Source organism: Streptopelia decaocto (assembly GCF_964273445.1).
Source record: "Streptopelia decaocto genome assembly, chromosome: 6".
Taxonomy (NCBI): Eukaryota; Metazoa; Chordata; class Aves; order Columbiformes; family Columbidae; genus Streptopelia; species Streptopelia decaocto.
In genome coordinates, this window is record NC_138660.1 from 20,604,131 (window position 1) to 20,624,280 (window position 20,150).

The window sequence follows — 20,150 nt, forward strand, 5'->3', positions numbered from 1 at the left end:
CTCAGCAGCTTTCACGTTTCAGCCACATTTTCATTTCTCAGCTATATCAAATTAACTGGCACTCGTGCAAAATACTCATTAGTGTATGTGAGATGTTATTAGCTGTAAAATATCTGCAACTGCACAGTCACCTCCAGTTACATGAAGAATGTCTTATAAAAACCACACTATATAAAATGCCAAGGAAGAATAATGTGAGACCTCTGTTTCTGCCACATGAATGTCCCTTGGATGGGAAGAGGTGTTTCACTTCACAGTATTACCCTTCAACTTGGCAAAAATGGTAATCATAAACCCTGATCATTCTAAGTCACCTGCATTTATCTCAGCTTTAAATTGTAAAACATCAACTAGACTTGTTCTAGTGTATTTGTACCTCGGTCCCCTGCAGATATTTATAAACTGTATCTTTTAAAATATATGTATCTGTAACTAACTCATGTCCAGGGCTCTGCAAGCAGTCAAAAGACAGACAATCCCCCCTGCACTGGTAGGTTGCGCTGGATTAGATAAACTCCACCCACATGGTTCCTTCTTTGCCACAAACTGGCATGTGGTACCAGCACATTACAGTGCAGACTGACAAAAAGTAAACTCTGCCTCCCCAATAGCAGGGGAAGACTAATCCCACAGGAAAAGCTTGAACAGAACTAGCCCTGCTTAGCACTGCAGAAGACAGCTTTTGTTTGGATTTTTTTTATTCAACAGGCTTTTGCATGCCACTTGTGGTATAAAGCTCTTCCAAACAATACAAGACAGCTCCAGCTGGATTTGACTTACAACATAACAACATCAGAGTGTAAATATCACGATGTCAAGTTTGTGGTTCAGGTGTCATCAATTATAAAACAACTATGTCAACTTGAATCTCCGTCTCTGAGGTGCTCAAAATGGATCAAACCAGTAAATCTCAATGTACTAAATAAATTTTTCTTTTAACAGGAGGATAATGTAATGACTTTCCTTGATTTCTACGCTAACAGGTTTGTACATGACTCTTTTTCCTTGTGATCGATATATTATCGATGTATTTTCACTAATTTCTAATGCTCGATGACACCAAGAATGATTTAATCTGATTTTCCCTTGAAGGAGTATGGCACATGTGCAGAGGAGGAATGACCTGATTCATGTCTCCTACATGTGTGTGGCTTTGAACTTTAATTCTACTTCATGACATTAAAAATCATGACAAGGTAATTAAAACTGAAGACATTTTAACGCAACTCGTACTATGCCAGTGAAATGAAAACCTTCTTTCATGCTGGAGTGAAGATGTGCATCCTGGCAGCTAAATGTAAGATCAAATTTATGTAGTGCTTTTAGTGGGTCCCTGCAGCATCTCTACATAATAACTGGAACATAAAGTTCCCAGAGCAATGTAATTGGTAGATCTGTTTCCAGCATCTTCGCATCTGTCCTATCTATAGAGGCTGGATATTGGCTAAAGGCTATTCTGCTTCTTTTATTTTATTTTTTTAATACTTATATACTTCATAGCTTTGCCAAGATATTTTTATTAAACATTTTCCTCTTTATTAATTTGAAAAAATGAAACAAACTAAAATAAATAAAAATATCAGTATACACAAAGCATTTCAAACAAGATCAGAAATATCTCTGTAGTTTCACCAAAAATACATGTATTTTAATGATTTATGAAACTCCCTGTATCTTAAAAGCAGCAGTCGGACAGCACTAGATGCTGACCAATGGTATTTGGAAAAGCAGTGCACTGTCCTCACAAAACAACAATTTTCTTTCAACACTAAGTATTTACTGAAAAGTGCACATTTCCAGAATATCATACATTGCAGCCACCTCAATAAATAACCTGCTGTACAGTTCAGCATTCTCCACAGGCAAAAGATCAATGGCTATAAGACATTTCCAAAATGTACAAGCTTTGGTACTTGCATTTCTACTTTGAATTAAAGATACAGGGCATTTTTAGCAAAACAGACACAGGGTAACAGTTCCTGCATATATTCTCTTGGGCAGCATTCTCTCTATGGGCTTTTAAATTGTACGAATCTAACAAAAAAAAAAAAGAAAAACAAAGGGCTTTAGTTTCCCACTTTCCCATTTGGAAAAAAAACAAACCAAACCAAACCCCAAGACACACAAACAATCTATCTGTTGTGCTCCCCATTTCCTGATTAGCCCTCCTCTAAACTTCTGGAAAGAAAATTTTTACTTGCAAAAAAGGAAAACTCAGCCTTGCAAGAGATCTTTCAAAAATTTTGAATGCTGCTTCTTGACACGGATTACAGGTGAACCAAATTGAGTCCATGTTATTATTCTCATTTTAAAGTATATAATTAATGTTAAAATGGATCATCTGCTATGTCTTGTCATCTCAGGAGGAAAGTAGAAAAAAGACCAGTAGTCATCTCTGTCCAGCCCTTTCTTAAATACCTTTGTTTCTGTGAAGAACCTGAACTTCTTGACCAGAGGTCTGTTCAGCTTGTCTAAGCAGATTCCCATTTGTTAAGTAGATAATTTTACAAAGGAGGATGCCCCTGCTTAACTGGACACAAAGCAGGTAATAAGCACCAGCAGAATGCTACTTCCAGGATCCATCAATGTCACTGTGTGCTGCACAGACCTTAATTTTCTAAAAACAATTTGCTAAGTTTTAAAGGGTTAAGCAGTCACCACCGACAGAAAAAAAAAAGCTTTATCTCCTGGGAACCAAATGTGGAGCTTTGCGATGGTTGCCACAACTCCTACCAGATGTGTTGTGCTAGGGAAGTTTGGTAGAAGTTATGCCAAAAACGAAACAAGATTTAACTGTCGGCTACAATCATGCTTCTTTTGTGTGTTTAATGACACACACAAATACCACAAGTTTTAGGTTTGTCAGCTAATCTACAAGCTAGTAAGACACAAGTGAGACGACTCCTAAATCTCATGCCACATATAAATTTAAGGATGTTAAATATGATGAGTGATTTGTTAAATAAATGATAATCAGAAAGTTTGACCCAGTTAAAGCCTCTCCATAGCACAGAGAAGACTCAAACTAACTTCCAAAGCCCATCTAAGGCACTATGGTTTGCTAAGAAATTTGAACGCAGATCTCATAAGCATAAAGAAACAGCCACATGCACCTCTTCTTTCTATGGTATGCTGACAGTTTAAAAACCAAAAAACCAGAGACAGAAATTTGGAGTACTGCAGGATAGTGGTAAAGTCTGCTGTTGCAGGAGTTAGTGCACCATAATGGAACAGCAGCTGTGCCCGAACTAGTGACACTGAATAATCCAAACGAGTGATAAATCCCCAAGCCATAATGGTGCCTAATTATGCAAAACAAAAATATATAAAAAATAGGAGATAACAGCATAGGTTTAACTATTATCTGTTGTACGTTTGCATTTGAATGGTAATAGGTATTTTCTGCAACAAACTGGATGTCAGAGCCCCAAGTGCACTAATAAAGCCCTAATGAGGCTCCATAAGCCTCTCCTGGGGCCTCCATTCACATCCAGGGGCCAGGAGCTCTATTTAAGCTCAGCCCCATCACTTCAGTCCTAGCCTGACCTATGATGCTGTAGAGGTGTTGTTCTCTAGCTCAGCCACAGCTTTGGCCATAGGGTTCCTTTATCCAGAAGTCAACCCACAGACTGACTTTCTGGCTTGACAGACCGGCCTCATCACTATGGACCTGCTCAGTGACATGATCCTAACACTCATCTATGGATCAACTTCCTGGGACCTGCCTCCTCACCATGAACATGCCTGAGGATCTGGGCTCTTGGCTGAACCTGGTCCCCATCTCTGGGTCTGTTCTGCTCACATCAGTTGGGTGACAGGTTGGCGCTTGATGATGAAGGCTCTGCCAGCCCTGTTATTACACTTGACTCCTGGCTTGCCTTCCTTTTGGGAGTAGTCCTACTCTTGGTACTCCTTGACATCACATTTAGATGTGGTTAGAGACTTGTAATGTTTGCAGAAGAACGAACTACCGAAAAAAAGATATTGTTATGGGAAGAAGCAGCTTCCCAGTTATCCTGGAGAACAAGGGCTGTGACTATTGTTTGGATCCTGGTGTTCCAAGGATTTCTCTACTAAGAAGCATGCAAAGAGCTTCTCAAATTCCAAAAGAAAGACTCTGAAGCATTAGTTACTGAATTCAATTGAATTGAGGATGTCAAAACTTGTGTGGAAACTCTGCAATTTTTAAGCCCATGGTGTAAGAGTATGTGGAAGATTTTTATGTGTGGAGGAAAAAAAAAATACAGAAAAGCTTCAAACCTAACTGGATACCCTGTAGTGCTTTAACTTCTGAGTGGATGAAATGTCACTGGAACCACCAACCATCAGCTGCATCTGAGAGGTAAGAAATTTCTCAGTGAAATGATAATTGTCCCAGTGAAGCTCATGGAGATCTTGCAGTGAAAATTTAAAAAAGGAAAGATGGTTTTGTAGTTGTAAATGCAGAAAAATGAACAAAGGAATGAACCTCCACAGAGGTATATGGAAATAAGAATCCAGTTAAATAGGTCTAAAATGAATGTTTTCTTGCATGAGTTAGGATGGAAAAGTCAGTCTTTAGTATTTCAATTGTTACATAATATAGAACTGCCTAAAGAGAGGGCAATAATGGGTTACTCTGAAAAGGTAAAGTTTGTGGTACACAGAGAAGAACTAGTAAAGATCCTTGTGAATCTGCCTTGGGATCGTTATTTGATATTTCCATTAATGGTCTTGGTGCAAAGCCAGGACTGCATTAATCACTTCTGCTAGTGACAAAATTGGAAGGCAATTCTACATTGGAAGTCGATATAGAAAGAGGATATCTCATGTACAGAACAAGATGACCTTGAGAACTGGTGTTATAGAGATATTGCTTGGTAGTAATGATACAAAGTGCCAGCGCATGCTCAGGGACCCGGCAAGCTGGTCAGTCATCACTGAAAAATGACACCTGGAAAAAAAGCTGATTCCATTCAGTCAATAACAGCATGTCCATGAGCCACCAGTCTGATACAGCCAGGCAACAGAACGGTAGTCTTGGAATATATAAAGAACTGTGTTTCCAGTAAGAGGCTGTGGTAAAAAGAAATGCAATAACACCTTATCTGGAGTGTTCAGGAAAGATGTATTTAGCTGTAATACATACACAGAATTTGCTGAGGAGAGAGTATATATTAAAATTCAGATTGAATCAGGTATGACTGCATTCTCTAAATATGTCTGGTAGCCAAACAAAAGAATGTTGCTGATACAAGAACATAAGTGAGTATGAATTTATGCAAACTTTGAGCGCAAAAATTAAAAGTACTCGGATGTTAAATTTATTTTCAAATGTCTGAAATGGGTATTTAAACAGTGGGTATTCTACCAAAATGGTGCCATTCGAGTTAATAGCTGAATGTAAGCATTTTGTTATGATTACCTTGTTTTAAGGATGTATGGCTAATACAGGTACAGCAGCTCCAAGACCAGACTGGCATAAAGGCTCCTTGCTTTGCAATAAATTTCATTCTTAAAAATATTGGTAAATATCTGATAGCTAAAACAATACAAGCACTGCATTTAAAACTGCTGGGTATGTGCACAAGAAGAATAGAAAATGATTTATATTTATTGCAGGACATATTTGGGCCTTCAAAATTGTTCCTGAAGAATATGAATATTATTTTCATAAGCAAGGTTTCTGTACTTGACCACCCTCCTCCAAATACCAAATTTCTTTAGTAATCATATTGTTCCATGCTAAAAGCACTGACAGCTCAAAAGCGAATACAGTTTTGGTTTTCCACTGTAATTGGATTTTATTAGAAAGCTCCCACGAATACCAGTCTAAAATCACTCAGCATCTACTGCAAATAGCACCTATGAAGTATGTTCACTCAGAAGTAATCTAAGATCACCCAGCTACTAAAAGAGAAGGTCCTGCCCTGCTCTGAACAAAAGGAAGATTACGTTTCAGCTGATATGACCTGTACACGGCCTCTGAATGACATTAAAGAGGTGATAAGAATGTGCCTTTTCGTGGTAGCAAAGCTCTAGGTCACCTCAGTGAGCCCTACAAACCCTAAAGAAGTAGCATGCAGTATCTCTGATACATTAACATTAAATATTTTTATAGTCTATTAGGTAAATAAAGAGAAGCTTTTATTTAAAAACTATGTTTAAGCAAACACTAAGCAGAAAGTAACTGAATTTTTAAGGATTTTTTTTTTTAAATGATTTTTTTAGGAACTTCTACTTTATATTACTCCCTCAGGTAATTAGGTTAAGTGAGTACATGGGTTCATAGGACTTGAAGATAAGGTTAGGAAATCTTTTCAAATTAGTAAAACACTTCAGGCTGGATGCTGTGAAATCCTGTTTTCTAATGAGTGTCTGAAGTTTCTCTTAAACTGAAGATTAGTGATCATTGCTCAGGTAAGGGCTATATTAGATTTGGCAGAAAAAAAAAAAAAAATAGGTCCTATTTGGTCAAGGAGACAATGTGATTTTTAGTTTTTGGATTGTTGTCTTTGCTCCATACTTGCCTCCCCAAGAAACACATTTCAACCTTCCCTGTTTGTTTCGGAAAAGGCAGAGTCCCCTGATACTTCACTGGGGTATTCAGCTGATCGGTTTAGAGGAGCTTTAGTGTTTTATGCCTTAATAACTGCTTCCTGCCTGAAATAAATTGCATTTAAGGGAACAACCTGACTTTTGGTTTAGTCGTCAAAAGTGGAGCAGACCTCTAGCAGCCTCAAAAGATATTTTAAGTTTTTGAGGATGTGATTCTACCCTTCATTTTTTGAGGCTAAACTCCGATTTATTTTCTTCCCATGTAGCACCAGAGAGCTTAGTACAGGAATAATTGTTTTCAATTTTCTGCTATCTTGCATCTTTCAGTACATTGTTTAATATTTCCATTTTTTATCCCACTAGGATAAAAACTAGTAACTTCTTTGTTTTTATGAAGACTGATCCTAAAAGTAGCAGAAATAAGAAAAAACCAATATTATGGTACCATAAATGAGCTACAGAAAATATGGTGTAGATTAAAGGTTTGTGACTTTCTTATTTCACCTCATGTTTTTTAATAAAAATACTGTATGGACAATTAGTACTGTGTTGCCAGAAGTCAGTCTACCCTGCTTTGAATAAAGCAGAAGTAACTTAACAGAGGTCAATTAAACATTAAAACTACTACTGTAGTGAAAAGAAGCACACTGGATGTGAATCAACAGGAAAGAGCATAGTGTCTGCTCTCTGTCCACAGAACTGCAGCAAAGGCCAAGTCCTGGAGGAATGGACAGAACCCCAGGCAATGTGCTGAAGAATTAGTGGAAAACAACTAATTGTGTTTAAAGAAAAAAAAAAAAAAATGGAAATAACTTCAACTGCAAATCTACCCATTACGATGTCAAGTACTATCATTTAGCTTTTCTTTATAGTGTTGTCTCTTTACTTACCTGGCAGTAACTGATCACTGAAAATCACAGAGATTAACACACAGCATGAAGAGAATTTGTAGAATAGCTGCAGAAGTCAGTTGACAAAACTTGCTACTGAGATCTTCCAATTAAATTAACTGATTAGGAATTAATTCAGTTAATTGATTTACATTTTTAGCTTGCTTATGGTACTAATAACATTCCAGAGTGGGCTTCTCAGAATGGTTTGATGTCAGTTTGGGTCAAGTTTGTTTCTAAAGTATCTTCTTAATAAAGTAGAAGCTTGTTTTTTTTTTCTGAAAACGTCTGTGTGGGAATGCTTCCTGACTATATTAATGTCCATCTTCAGAGACCAGGGAAGTAACTCCAAGATTTAATGAAGACTTAAATGCTAATAGCCCAAGGGAATACTGTTTAAATGATAGCACCTTGGCTTGTTGAGTCTTATTTGCTCTGCTATACTTGTCAGTCACATGTGATTGGCCTCTAGAAACAGGAATAATTTTGTACACTGTTTTACATAAACCTATTCGTCCCTGTCCCACCCCTGCGCAATGGAGGTTATTTGAAGGGCATCTGCATTGAAATTTAATGCACTGAAATTTTTAACACTGAATGTGCATTAGACTACTACAATGTCTACTCACAATAGTTACAGAAAGAACTTGAACAATATTACAGATCACTAAAGCCAGTAACTTCAAAGAAATAACTGCCAATGCTATAAATAGAAATTCCAAGTGTTTATTTATTCAAGCTAACACTGAAGAACAAGAAAAAGAAAATCATGTTGTATTTCAGTAACTTCAATGTTATAACCAAAGGCTTAGAATATTCATAATTTCTGTCAAGAAAAACATCATTGTATCTCTCTTATTCATCCAATCTTTTCAAATATAGCATTATTTCCAAGAAGATTGAGCATAACTGTTGGCTGCCTCTTCGTGGGGAGGTCACAGAGCAACAGACACTGGGAAGAAAAACACTATAAATACCCTCAATTCCCAGTCTCCAGATCTTCTCTTTAAGTAGGTTTTGCTTATTTGAATTTTTTTTTCCCAGCAACAATTAATTTTTATAGATACTGTCTCAAAGTGGAAAATAACACCTATATGATTATCTTCACCTTTAAAAAGAAGTAAGCACAAAAAAAAACCCAAAACTAAGAGAAATGTAGGCATTTCTGGAAGTATTATGATGCAGCTCATTTTCAAATTATAAATAATGACTTAGTATTTAAGAACTAAAGTCATGTCTACCTAATTCTTTACCTAAATACCTTATGCCCTGAGTAGGCAAACAAGCACCACCCACTTGCACTTTGTGCTCTGTGACCTGGAGACACAGCAAGAAGGTGAAGCAGCCACCTGTCTGACAGAGGGAACGGTACCATTCCACAATGATGGCAGGGAATGTGCTAGAGCAGAACATAATGAGCTATTTCATATTTTTACCTTGCAAGCTGCTTTAAACTTTCCTATGTATTACATTCTTTTTCTAAAAACTGTTGCTTTATATCTGCTGTTTTCTCTCTTTTCTCACCATCACACTAAAAATAACAAGCTGGCAGTCTCTCATATTAAATAGCTAGTGTTAACCAAACCATCAGCCACATACAGCTCTGACTTGTAGAACAGAAGAAAATAAATTTTGCATGCATGAAATAAAGCTGAATTCCAGCCTTTCATTAAAAACTTAAATAGCTTGTAAACACTTTATGTAATCTAAGATGAACAAAGCATTGAAAAAATCCCAAACCTCACAAAAAAACCCCAAACCCAAACACCTTATTTGAGGCTGTTTCTGTTAATTTTATTGGCTGCCTAGTGTCTATATTCAACTCATGGGACCAGCAATGACCATCTGTCCTATAATTAATGCTTGAACTATGAAATAAGTATGACAACATTGGACAACATAAACACACCATAAGTAACATATCTTTGCAAAAAATATTCAATCAATAAAATTTCTAAATGGAAATAATATGGAGATTTAAAAAATCAACGATTGCACCTATTTTAATACAAATTACAAGCTAATTTGTATTTAATTCGAGATTACTCCATAAAATGGAACAGAAAAATACCTACAGTGTAAAAAGACCATATTGGTTTAATAGAATAAATCTTGTTGTTTTGAGCAATAGGATCAGAAAATGTGGAAATAGTTCATAGGTATTCTACAATTTTAATAAAAATGCTCTTCAAAGTAGTTGGGTGTGTGGGAAACTGGTACATCCCTGAAAAATAAAGATGTGTCCTCTAAGTGAGGACTGTGAAATGGAATCATGATACTGCACACATTTCCTTAGAAGGTCCTCGAGACCAGGGCTTCTCATTTTACAAATAAAACCTTTTTTCCTTCTCAATGTCTGTCTGCAAGTTTACCTTCAAGTACAACAGCTAAACTGTTTTTTTCCTTCTCAGTCTTTTCAAAAAATTACCATTATGAAGGTCATGTTAGTCCTGAATGACATCTGCATAGTATGGCTACATTCAGTTGGTTTGTCTGTAATACAGCCCTCATTTTCATCTTAATTCCTTATAATTTGTGGCATATCTACATTCCTAGTACATTGCCAGCTGGGTTTTTCTCCATTTTTAGACAAAGTAGACTGTAGATCCTTAGAATATTTTTAGAAAACTAATTCGTATTGAAATGTCTTGAGACAAATACAGTAATCAGGATAAAAAAATGCCTTTCACTCCCACTACCATGCTTTGACTCACACCTGCACGCACGTGAAAGCCAATCCCGTCCCTGGAACAAGATAATCTGAGCAACTCTGGCACACATGGGAAAACTACCTTGCCACAGTGGCTTCAAATGTTCTAGTTAAAGGAGTAGTAGGAGAAAGGCAAATAATATTTTTTTTTTTTCAGTATCTTCAGACTGAATTATAAAATAGCTTACAATAAGAGAAATTCATCTTATTTTCTAATCTGTTCTTTGTTCCAAACAGAGAAGAAACACAGCAAAGGTAAACAAGTATGGAATTATTATTCACTTTTTTAACAGGCTTGAAATGAAGTAAGCATAAGAAATAGCAACAGTTTTCTATGGGCACCCTAGTTTCCTTACGGTGCTGCGAGGCAGAGGGAAAATATAGAAGAAAAGAGATTTCAACAACAACAGAAAAATATATAAACTATTAAACCTTACCTTGCCAGCCTGGTTTGCACACTGGTTTGACATTAACTCGTACTAAGACATCTTCGGTTGCACGTTTTTGCCCACAGTCAAAGGCTGTGACCATTATCTCATACTGGTGCTGATTATCATAGTTTAGTTTCTCTGTGTTTCTGATGTTACCTATAGATTCAATAGAAGATAACATTCAGAAATTACTTCTTGGCTAAGCATATACAGGCTATAACATTTAGGTTCTGGTTGTGATCAGAAAGCCCTTTGAAACACATGGGACATGCACATGTAGGACAGTTACAAGGAATGAGAAGTATTTTCTATCAATACAGCAGAGAAATAGAGAAATTCTTAAGCAAATATAAGATGGTAGCGATATGATATGGGCATCTTGAAATGTAAAGTATGAGTAGGTGCAATCTCATTTTCTACATCTTCTTATACAATCTCATACAATACAATCCTTTAACAAAGCAGCCACATTCCTGAGATCTACTGCATCTCTCCAGTACAAGTATCTTCCTTTTTCCCCTAAAGCTATTACACTTTTGGTGAGAGAGATTTTTAGCCCTTTAACACCTCTGTTTCAAAAATAGGAAAAGCCCCAGATTGACCTTCTACATTAGAGCAGTTAGTGGTATTTGATATGACAGCACAGCTATCACATGGAAAATAAAATTTGGCAACAACAGAGATTATCTGCTGAATCGGACACACATATAAAGGTGACAAATTGTTTTGGGAACAGAGGAATTACAACTTCCACAGGGAAAGGGTAATATCTTTCTGAGAGAACTTCCTGCAGGACTGGAAGATCACCATGCAGAATGTATGTTTTCTTAATTACTGTGTTAAGCATTTAATTTCTGTCCATTTCCACTGAAATACACTTCTTGCTCAAATTGAAACCTGAGACTGTTTGATACGTTTCACACTTCTGTTCAGGGTTGTTTATTATACCATCTCATTATACATCTGAGGATGTTTGTTCTAGAATTCAAGAAACAAGGTTACTCTGGATCAATGCTGTGCAAAACAACTGCCTTCAAACATGGTTCTGAAAATCAAATTGTTGGGCTAAATTTGGAATGGGGAGCACCCAAATCCTGGAGTGCAGTCAAAACCAGTGATCTGATTCCAATAGCTGCTGGTTAACCTATCTGTTGGTAGGCATGCTGGCATTGTTTGGGGGTTTGGGTGCGGTGGGTTTTTATATTCCCATTTACTTATTTATTATTCAAATGAATGAGAGACAGGTGAACGCAGACAAATGGAACTTCTTCAGTCTTTCACTAAACCTACATTAGTTTAATTAGTAAAGACTTTCAGCAGGCCTCTCTCTCTGATGCACCCTCCTTATCCGGTCAGAACCAAAAACTTTCCTGACTACTACTATATCAAAGCTAACTTTAGTAGTTTAGTTGAAACTAATGCAAAGTCAGGTCTGAAGGAAGGCTGCTTTTGCAATTATCACTACCTTCTGGTTCAAAATTTGTAGCTTAAATAGACACATCTGCATTTATAAATCAGGCCCCATACTCCATTTTATGTTAACTTTGAGTCTTTACCCCTCCCTTGCTGAGCAGGGCACAGAGGGTGACAGACCTTCTCACTAATTTTGTCTCAAATGGAGAAGCAGAAGGACCTGCTGAAGACTAATACAGAAACATTGCTGTGTTCTACAGCTGCTTTGGTTCTCTCTCAGGCACCTCACTTTGTCAGGCAGTTATCTGTTCTTGCCATCACAAAAGCAACTGCAATAACAATATCAACTATAATACTACTTGGTTTTTCAGTTAGTAATTAGCAAAACAGTTTAATCTACTCATTTTGCTATCCTGAGTTGCTTGATTAGTACCTGCCTAAGCAGACTTAAGGAAAAACTACCACTATATACTTAATGATTCATTTAATATCTGCTTAGTTGTTCTTTCCTTTCTGCATTATACTTTTTCTTAGGTGAATCTTCATATTTCACAATTTGGTTCTCCTTGGTATTATTTTAGTCCATGATCAGGCGAGATAATTCTCAAGAAACAATATTGATATAGCTCACTTGATGATGTGGGTTCTGTGCTAAGAAGACAACTAAACTAAGACACATGCAAGTCTCTTAAAACATATTGTGTCTTATACCTTTAGTCCCAATTCTTTGCACAGCAAAGCATAAATTTGTCTTTGCCTTTACACAGTTGTATTTTATGACCAAGAGTTCATTACCTTCCAAGTCCGGCTCATCGTATACAAGTGTCAATGTTATTAGTGTTACGGTTTTATAACACAATGTAATTTTTTTCACAAAAAAATTATGTATCAAGGGTCAAAGTTGCCAAATGTACATGGGAAGCCCTATATTCCCTACCTTTAGGCACCTAACTACAAAGATCTACAAGAACTACACCAGAGCCGAATGCTGCTTCCTGTGCCAGTGCTGGGTGCCTTATACAGTTTGGTGATGGGAAGGAGACTGTGCACTGCTACAGTATGGGAGTTCTCTCTCCCTTTCTCCACATGTTCCCCAATGTGTAATATAGTTTTTTGGGGTAACAAAATGCTCCCTGGATTGATCTAGATACTAGAACTAAGTTTTGCCAGAAAGACAATGATCTGCCAAAAGAAAAAAAGCTGATGGAATAGCATATTCATCTTTCTAAAGGCCTGTGTTTATGGTTTGTTTCATAGGCTGGTAGTGAAAACAAAAAATAAACACCACCTGGGACTGATATGAAATTCCACACTTACGTTACTGAAAAGCAAAAACAAACAAACAAAATCCAAAACACCTGACTTGGAAAAGACACAAGAACCTAGATTTGCTTTTCACAATGGGTAAAAAAAAACACCCCTATGAACAAAATCCTAATTAGCACAGTATTAACAGACAGTTCCAGGCATCTCATATACCTATTCTAATCATCCTACAGGTAACAGAACTGGGCACAATGCCAAAGCATTTGTACCAGAGTAAGTTTATATCAGTTGGCACAGAGAGACATTCTCAGCAATGAAATATGTTGGAACTAAACAACATATTTCTGTCACAAAATAAAAGTGCAACCATCTATTTTAACTCTGTCTCTAATCCCAGCGGGTTTAAGCAATTACCATTATATAAAAAAAATGCAAATTAGACTCCAATTACTGTTGATTGTGGCAGCACTGTGCTTTTAGTGAACAAATAGATCAAAAAATATTAATTGAATTCATGACCAAGAAACTGCAAGTATTACAACTTTCTACCAATTATTCAGTGCAGGCTTTAAAGTCACATTTAAATCAATGATTTTCTCATTGCCTTTGCTGAAAAGCAGGTCCCAGGCACATGAGGACAGAGAGATAACCAAAGATTCCTGACGCTTCATATCCTTTTGATCATGCCTCTGTAAGAAACCCATGATCACTCACGAGCCAGCTGTGCTGTGTGATAGGAGCCGAAAAGGCATAAGCAAAAGGAATGTCTGCTCTCTATCATACTAATATCCATGTTTTATTTATCTGTGGTATCTGTCATAAACTTGGTATGAAATGATGAAACCACCTGTGACTGATGTAAGTATCCAGCGCTATACTGGCAAGTCATGAAAAGCTCTGGGAAAACTGTGGTTTCAAACAGAAACACGGAAAACTTCCTTTTATGACAACAGAGGAAATCTCACAATTAGGAAAAAAACAACAACAAACAAAACATAGAGAAGAAAATCTTCTAGGGAACTGCACACAAACATCTTATTCCAAATGCCCCCTTCCTGTAAAAAATCCTTTATGCAATTGCTCTGGCAAAAGATTACTGTGCCAGCTGACCTCATTTATTTAAACACAAATGTACTCATCATGATTATACCTCCTATGTAGTATGCTTTCCTCCCAATGTATTATTAACAAGACAGCTTTTTTCCCCAATGTCATTTACAATTTATTGATGCTAACACGTTATTAGCTTTTGGTGCTCAGCTGTGCGTTGTACAAGAACTGCACAAATAAAGATGAATAATTTTTGAATAGGGGAAAGGATTTTATAAAACATCCCAACATGAAAATGACTGCTTAGAGAAAACAGTAGCTCCATGCATGTATTCAATTTCCAATTTGGCCAAAAATCAGATTTGACTTTCAAAGAGTATCCTCGTTCTACACAAAACATGGATTAAATGCTTCTGTTAGGAAAGATAAAGCAGAGCATTGCTGGGCATGCACACAGGGTGCTTGTTCTGGGGAAGCAAGTTCTGTGAGAAGAGAAATTTCCATTTTGAATTTCTGCACAACTCTGCACACGTGAATATCAATAACAAAGACTCTTATCTACAAAGTGATGCCAATATGGGACTGCTGAAGTACTTGAAAAACAACACTACTATTTTGTATTGTCTGAAGCAAGCAGAGAATAGGAGGGAGGATCTTCAACACATTCTTAATGCAGCCCAGCCACCTCTCCCAAACTCAGTGTCAAGTTCTGTGCTTTTCCCTGGTGAGAACTTGACTGGGAAAAGCAGGAAGCTGACAGGGCTACTGAGGTCCAAAATTGCTGCATATGGAAAACTTAATATGGTTCATTATTTTTCCTATAATTGTATATACACTAGAAAACCAACTAAAATCTGCTCCAGGAGCACCACAAATGGGTAGATCTGTGGACCCATGCCCTGAAAGTTTTAACAATCAATAAACATATCCGGAATATTGTGAATTCTACACTTAGACTCTGCTTCAGAAAGTTTAGAAGAATGGGACTAGCTACAAACCAGTGAATAAACCCTAGAATGTAGGGCTACATGCTGCATTAGGAAATGCCATCAGTTGGACGGGAGACTACATTTGAGACAATTAAGAGAATGGACTGAGTGACAGAAATATATTGCTCATCTGAAACTGGGGCTTTACTTTCCACAATAAATTATGGTGGCACTTTCTGACCAAATCTTACATAAAAGAGCTGGAATTTCCCAGTGAAATGGATCTTTCGTTCTCAGAGATGAGAATAGGATTACTCTCCTGAGTTAAAACTCAAGCCAAGTTATCAGCTACTATCAATAAGGAATTTATCTATAGAAATTACTAATACCTGTCGCAGAACTTACAATTGCTCCATCTCCACACTCACCGTTTCTGTCAATGGCAAAAGGAACATCAGTTGTGACAATTTCGTAATTGCAGATCTGGCTATACTGTGGGGAACAGTCCTCGTCTATGGCTTCTACCTGCAGTATGCTGTCATAGATCTTCCCTTCTGTCACGGTGGCTTTATACATGCTCTCCTTGAATACTGGTGAAAACTCATTGACATCCTTTACCTGGATATGGACCACTGCCCTAAAATAGGTAAAGACAGACATCAAAGAGAAAAATTAATTTATCATGACACAGCACTAATAGTTTGTTTTCAAAACACTTGAAAACACTAACAAAGCATATCTAGAAAACTACGTACACACCATGCTAAAATATTATTGAATTTTTTGTTTATTTTGCTCTGCTTAATATCTTAATGTGGCACTAGGTAAAAACCTGTTGCCATAACTTGTAGGTAGAGGGCTTCATGGTGCTCCCTATTAAAATCTGTCTGCCTCTTAAAAAGGACCCCAGCAGAAAGTCAATGTTATTATTCCACTTTAAAATGGGTTAATATGAAAAAAAAAAAAAAAAGAAAGAAAAAAAGGAAGAGAATTACAGTAACCTTACATATTCACTACCTAAAAATGGTGAATTTATGAATATTCTTTGGTATTAAATAAGCCTCTCACCATCTGCTGATTACAATTATTTAATGCTTTAATTAGTTACAACATTGTATGTGTAAACCTTTGATGGTCAAAAATAACAGGCCTTTTTATTATTTAATAAGCAAACTCTAAAGGCCGTCCTTCGAAAGAATTTGCTATCTGGTTTGATAGGCAAGGTAACAGAGGGACGGAGAAATGAAGAGACTTTCTAGATCAATAGCAGAGCCAGTAGTAAAGGTTGGGACCCAGGCAGCGCAGCTTATTGTGTGGTTTACTATACAAACCGCTATGAGAAAGTGTAACAAAGTCTGATCCCGATATGCCAGATTTCATTTGGTCAGGATTAGACCAAAACTTTCCATAAGTGGAACGTTCTAGCTTGTTGCTGACATGTGAGGGAAAACCATAAAAAAATTTAATAATATGAAGCAAAACCTGTTTCTGTGACTTGATGGTTATTTGATACATAGGCTTCCCTCTAAATCACAGTATCACAGTATGTTTGGGATTGGAAGGGGACCTCAAAAGATCATCTAGTCCAATCCCCTGCTGGAGCAGGAACACCTAGGTGAGGTCGCACAGGAACATGTCCAGGCGGGTTTTGAATGTCTCCAGAGAAGGAGACTCCACAGCCCCCCTGGGCAGCCTGTTCCAGTGTCTGTCACCCTTACTGAGAAGAAGTTTTTTCTCAAATTTAAGTGGAACCTCTTGTGTTCCAGCTTGATCCCATTACCCCTTGTCCTATCATTGTTTGCCACCGAGAAGAGCCTGGCTCCATCCTCGTGTCACTCACCCTTTATATATTTATAAACATTAATAAGGTCCCCCCTTAGTCTCCTCCAAACTAAAGAGACCCAGCTCCCTCAGCCTTTCTTCATAAGGGAGGTGCTCCACTCCCTTAATCATCTTGGTTGCCCTACGCTGGACCCTCTCCAGCAGTTCCCTGTCCTTCTGGAACTGAGGGGCCCAGAACTGGACACAATATTCCAGATGTGGTCTCACCAGAGCGGAGTAGAGGGGAAGGAGGACCTCTCTCGATCTGCTAACCACCCCCCTTCTAATACACCCCAGGATGCCATTGGCCTTCCTGGCCACAAGGGCACAGTGCTGGCTCATGGTCATCCTGCTGTCCACCAGGACCCCCAGGTCCCTTTCCCCTACACTGCTCTCTAATATGCAATTTCCCAACCTATACTGGAACCTGGGGTTGTTCCTGCCCAGATGCAGGACTCTACACTTTCCCTTGTTAAATTTCATTAGGTTATTCCCCGCTCAACTCTCCAGCTTGTCCAGGTCTCACTGGATGGCAGTACAGCCTTCTGGCGTGTCAGCCACTCCTCCCAGCTTAGTGGCATCAGCAAACTTGTTGATAGTACACTCTATTCCCTCGTCTAAATTGTTAATGAATATATTGAATAATATTGGCCCCAGTATATCCTGAAAAAGTTCAGCATGCATTACAGAGCTAATTAAATTTTTAATTGTAATGTGTCCTGGATAGGCAAAAGGAAGAATAATTACTATTAATCATTTATTTAAATGGCTCTCAGCAAAATGAACAATTTGTACAGCAGTTATACATCTACACAAGAATTCAATTCGTCTTCAATGACAAATGGTCTGTAGCTTGGTTTTGTGAATTGAAGGGGGAAAAAGGCTCTGTGCCACTCAAGCTTATGCAGAAAATTGGCTCCACACTAAAAAGTATCATCTACTAACCTTCAATACCCCCTCTTTCAGAGGATTTGAATTCCTCTGAGACTTGCTGTCCAAAAGCTGAGGTCAGAAACACACTGTGGAAAGGCAACACTGCTGCAGCTTATATACACGTACATAGTAAAAAAACAAAAGGTGATTTTTCTTTTCTTACCATTTTAAGTGAGGTTAACAGAGAAAAAAATCTATTTAGAATTTGTAAGCATCAATTAAATGCTGACTTATGTGTCCCAGATGATCTGCTTAGTCACTGTATTTAACATGAAAACAAGAATGGGAAAATAAACTGAGATGCTGAGATTAATGAAAAAATACTGAGATGCATTTCTCCACTTAAACAGGGATCCTATTAAAAGCTTCAATGCAACCACTGCAGAATGGGTCAAATTGCAAGAGGCAGGAAAGAAAAAATATTTCCCAAAAGGAATAAAAAGTGGATGGACTGTTGCAACAATGGTTCATCTTATTTGCCTTCTACATTACTATGAGATAAAAAGCAGCCCTTCAATCTGATATATACTGTAGAGTAAATGGATACCAAAGGAAAAAATAATTCATCTTCATTTTCACCCACTTGTGAGATTTCTTCCAGTTTGTTCCACCTGGTCCAGATCCACAGTCATAGGCCTGGATGATGAATGTATATTCCTTCTGCAGTTCACAGTCAATAGGACTTTTTGCTCTAAGATGACCTTCTCCAGATGTCTTGTTTAGCACAACAGCTTCGAAGGGCATTTCTTGTCCATGGATTTTAAAAGCACAGATTTCACCTGCGAGGAATAGTATAAAACAATCATAACCAGGGAGGTCTGTGTCTTATGCACTAGAGTGACACTGATGAAGTAGCATTCATTTGTTTTACACATGTTGTTATAGATAAGGGAAGCACACACTCAGGTAGCGGTTTAGAATATATCCAAAAGGGCCACTGACCACATGCTTGTACGTGTGATGTGGTGAGTGCAGCTCTGGTCACGTACTTCCCTCCTTCCCTATCACTACTAAATGGTTTGTTAAAGCCCTAAAGTCTATTCCCTAGATATGGCACTAACATCAACGTTGACCTAAACTATTTTTGAGCTAAATTAAGAAGACTGTATTTAGTTAAAGAAAATAGCAGAGGGAAAAAATAGAGAATTTCTTAGACGTGGTCTTTTCTGACTGCTCGCTCTCCTTCCTTGAGCCACTTGAGCTGCCAGGTGGTAGCAGATGTTCAGATTCTTGCAGTTTAGTTTCCCAACAGTAAAAAAACCTAATGATGCAGAACATGGGCACATTCAAAATATATCTTGCTTTATTTACAGACATATGTCATCTCTGGAGCAGAAGCAGTTGAAGGAACACAGACAAGTGTCCGTTTTGGACATCTCGGTCACCCACGACATTCACACTCTCATACATGTATGCCTTCTTGGCAGCAACTCACTCTGCCTCCAAAGTGCCTCCTAATATAATAGATCTATAGTTTCTCTCAGAGGAATACTATATAACAAAACAGATGATATACCAAGGACTAAAAAAAATTATTTGGACACAAAAGATAACATAAAAAAAAAAAAAAAATCTTATGAGAATAGGAGTCTGGAAGGGGGGGAAAAAAACCCCCTAGTTTCTAGTGATTCATTTTTTTATCCTTCATACTGATGGCAAGGATATGCATGCTGAATTCATTTTTTGCCACTTCAGAATCCAACTTTAAAAATAAAATATTTATATAAAGACCAATGCGGCTTAAATATTTTTATGACACATTAAACACATGCTCTTTTCTGAGCAAGTCAGTCTTGGGCCATGCATTATAGATTCAAAGCTGTCTCCCACTCACATAATCCTTTTCCATCTATTTCCAATTTACAGTTGTAGCCTTTTGGAAATCTCCTTGCCAATCATATCTGAGTCAACTGCCATATACTAAACTAACTGTAAATCTATGACCTCTAATTCAAGCCTGGCTCCTCACTCTCTTTTTCTAGAATATATTGTTTGTTTTTAGAGAAAAAGGGGATACACTGGGTCTCTAAAAGTGTTAGAGTTCATAATTCCTATTACGTGTGAGAAAGAAAAAATGTGAAGGAGGTGTGTGTGGGGAGGGTGGGGATTAGGTAAACTTAGTATTAATACCAGCTCTTTAGGATATTCTCTCAACTACCACCTCATAAGC

At 37.5% G+C, this 20,150-nt stretch overlaps 1 protein-coding gene across 1 annotated transcript in view; it reads right to left on the reverse strand.

Moving 5' to 3' along the window:
• Positions 1-20,150, reverse strand: part of CLSTN2 (calsyntenin 2) — a 198,090-nt gene that overhangs the window by 65,998 nt on the left and 111,942 nt on the right. Inside the window, exons 2-4 of the mRNA XM_082056323.1 lie at positions 18,564-18,759; positions 15,655-15,863; positions 10,575-10,724 (exon numbers count right to left, since the gene is read on the reverse strand). Coding sequence (XP_081912449.1) covers positions 10,575-10,724; positions 15,655-15,863; positions 18,564-18,724 — 520 coding nt within the window. The 5' untranslated portion in view covers positions 18,725-18,759. The remainder of the gene's footprint in view (positions 1-10,574; positions 10,725-15,654; positions 15,864-18,563; positions 18,760-20,150) is intronic.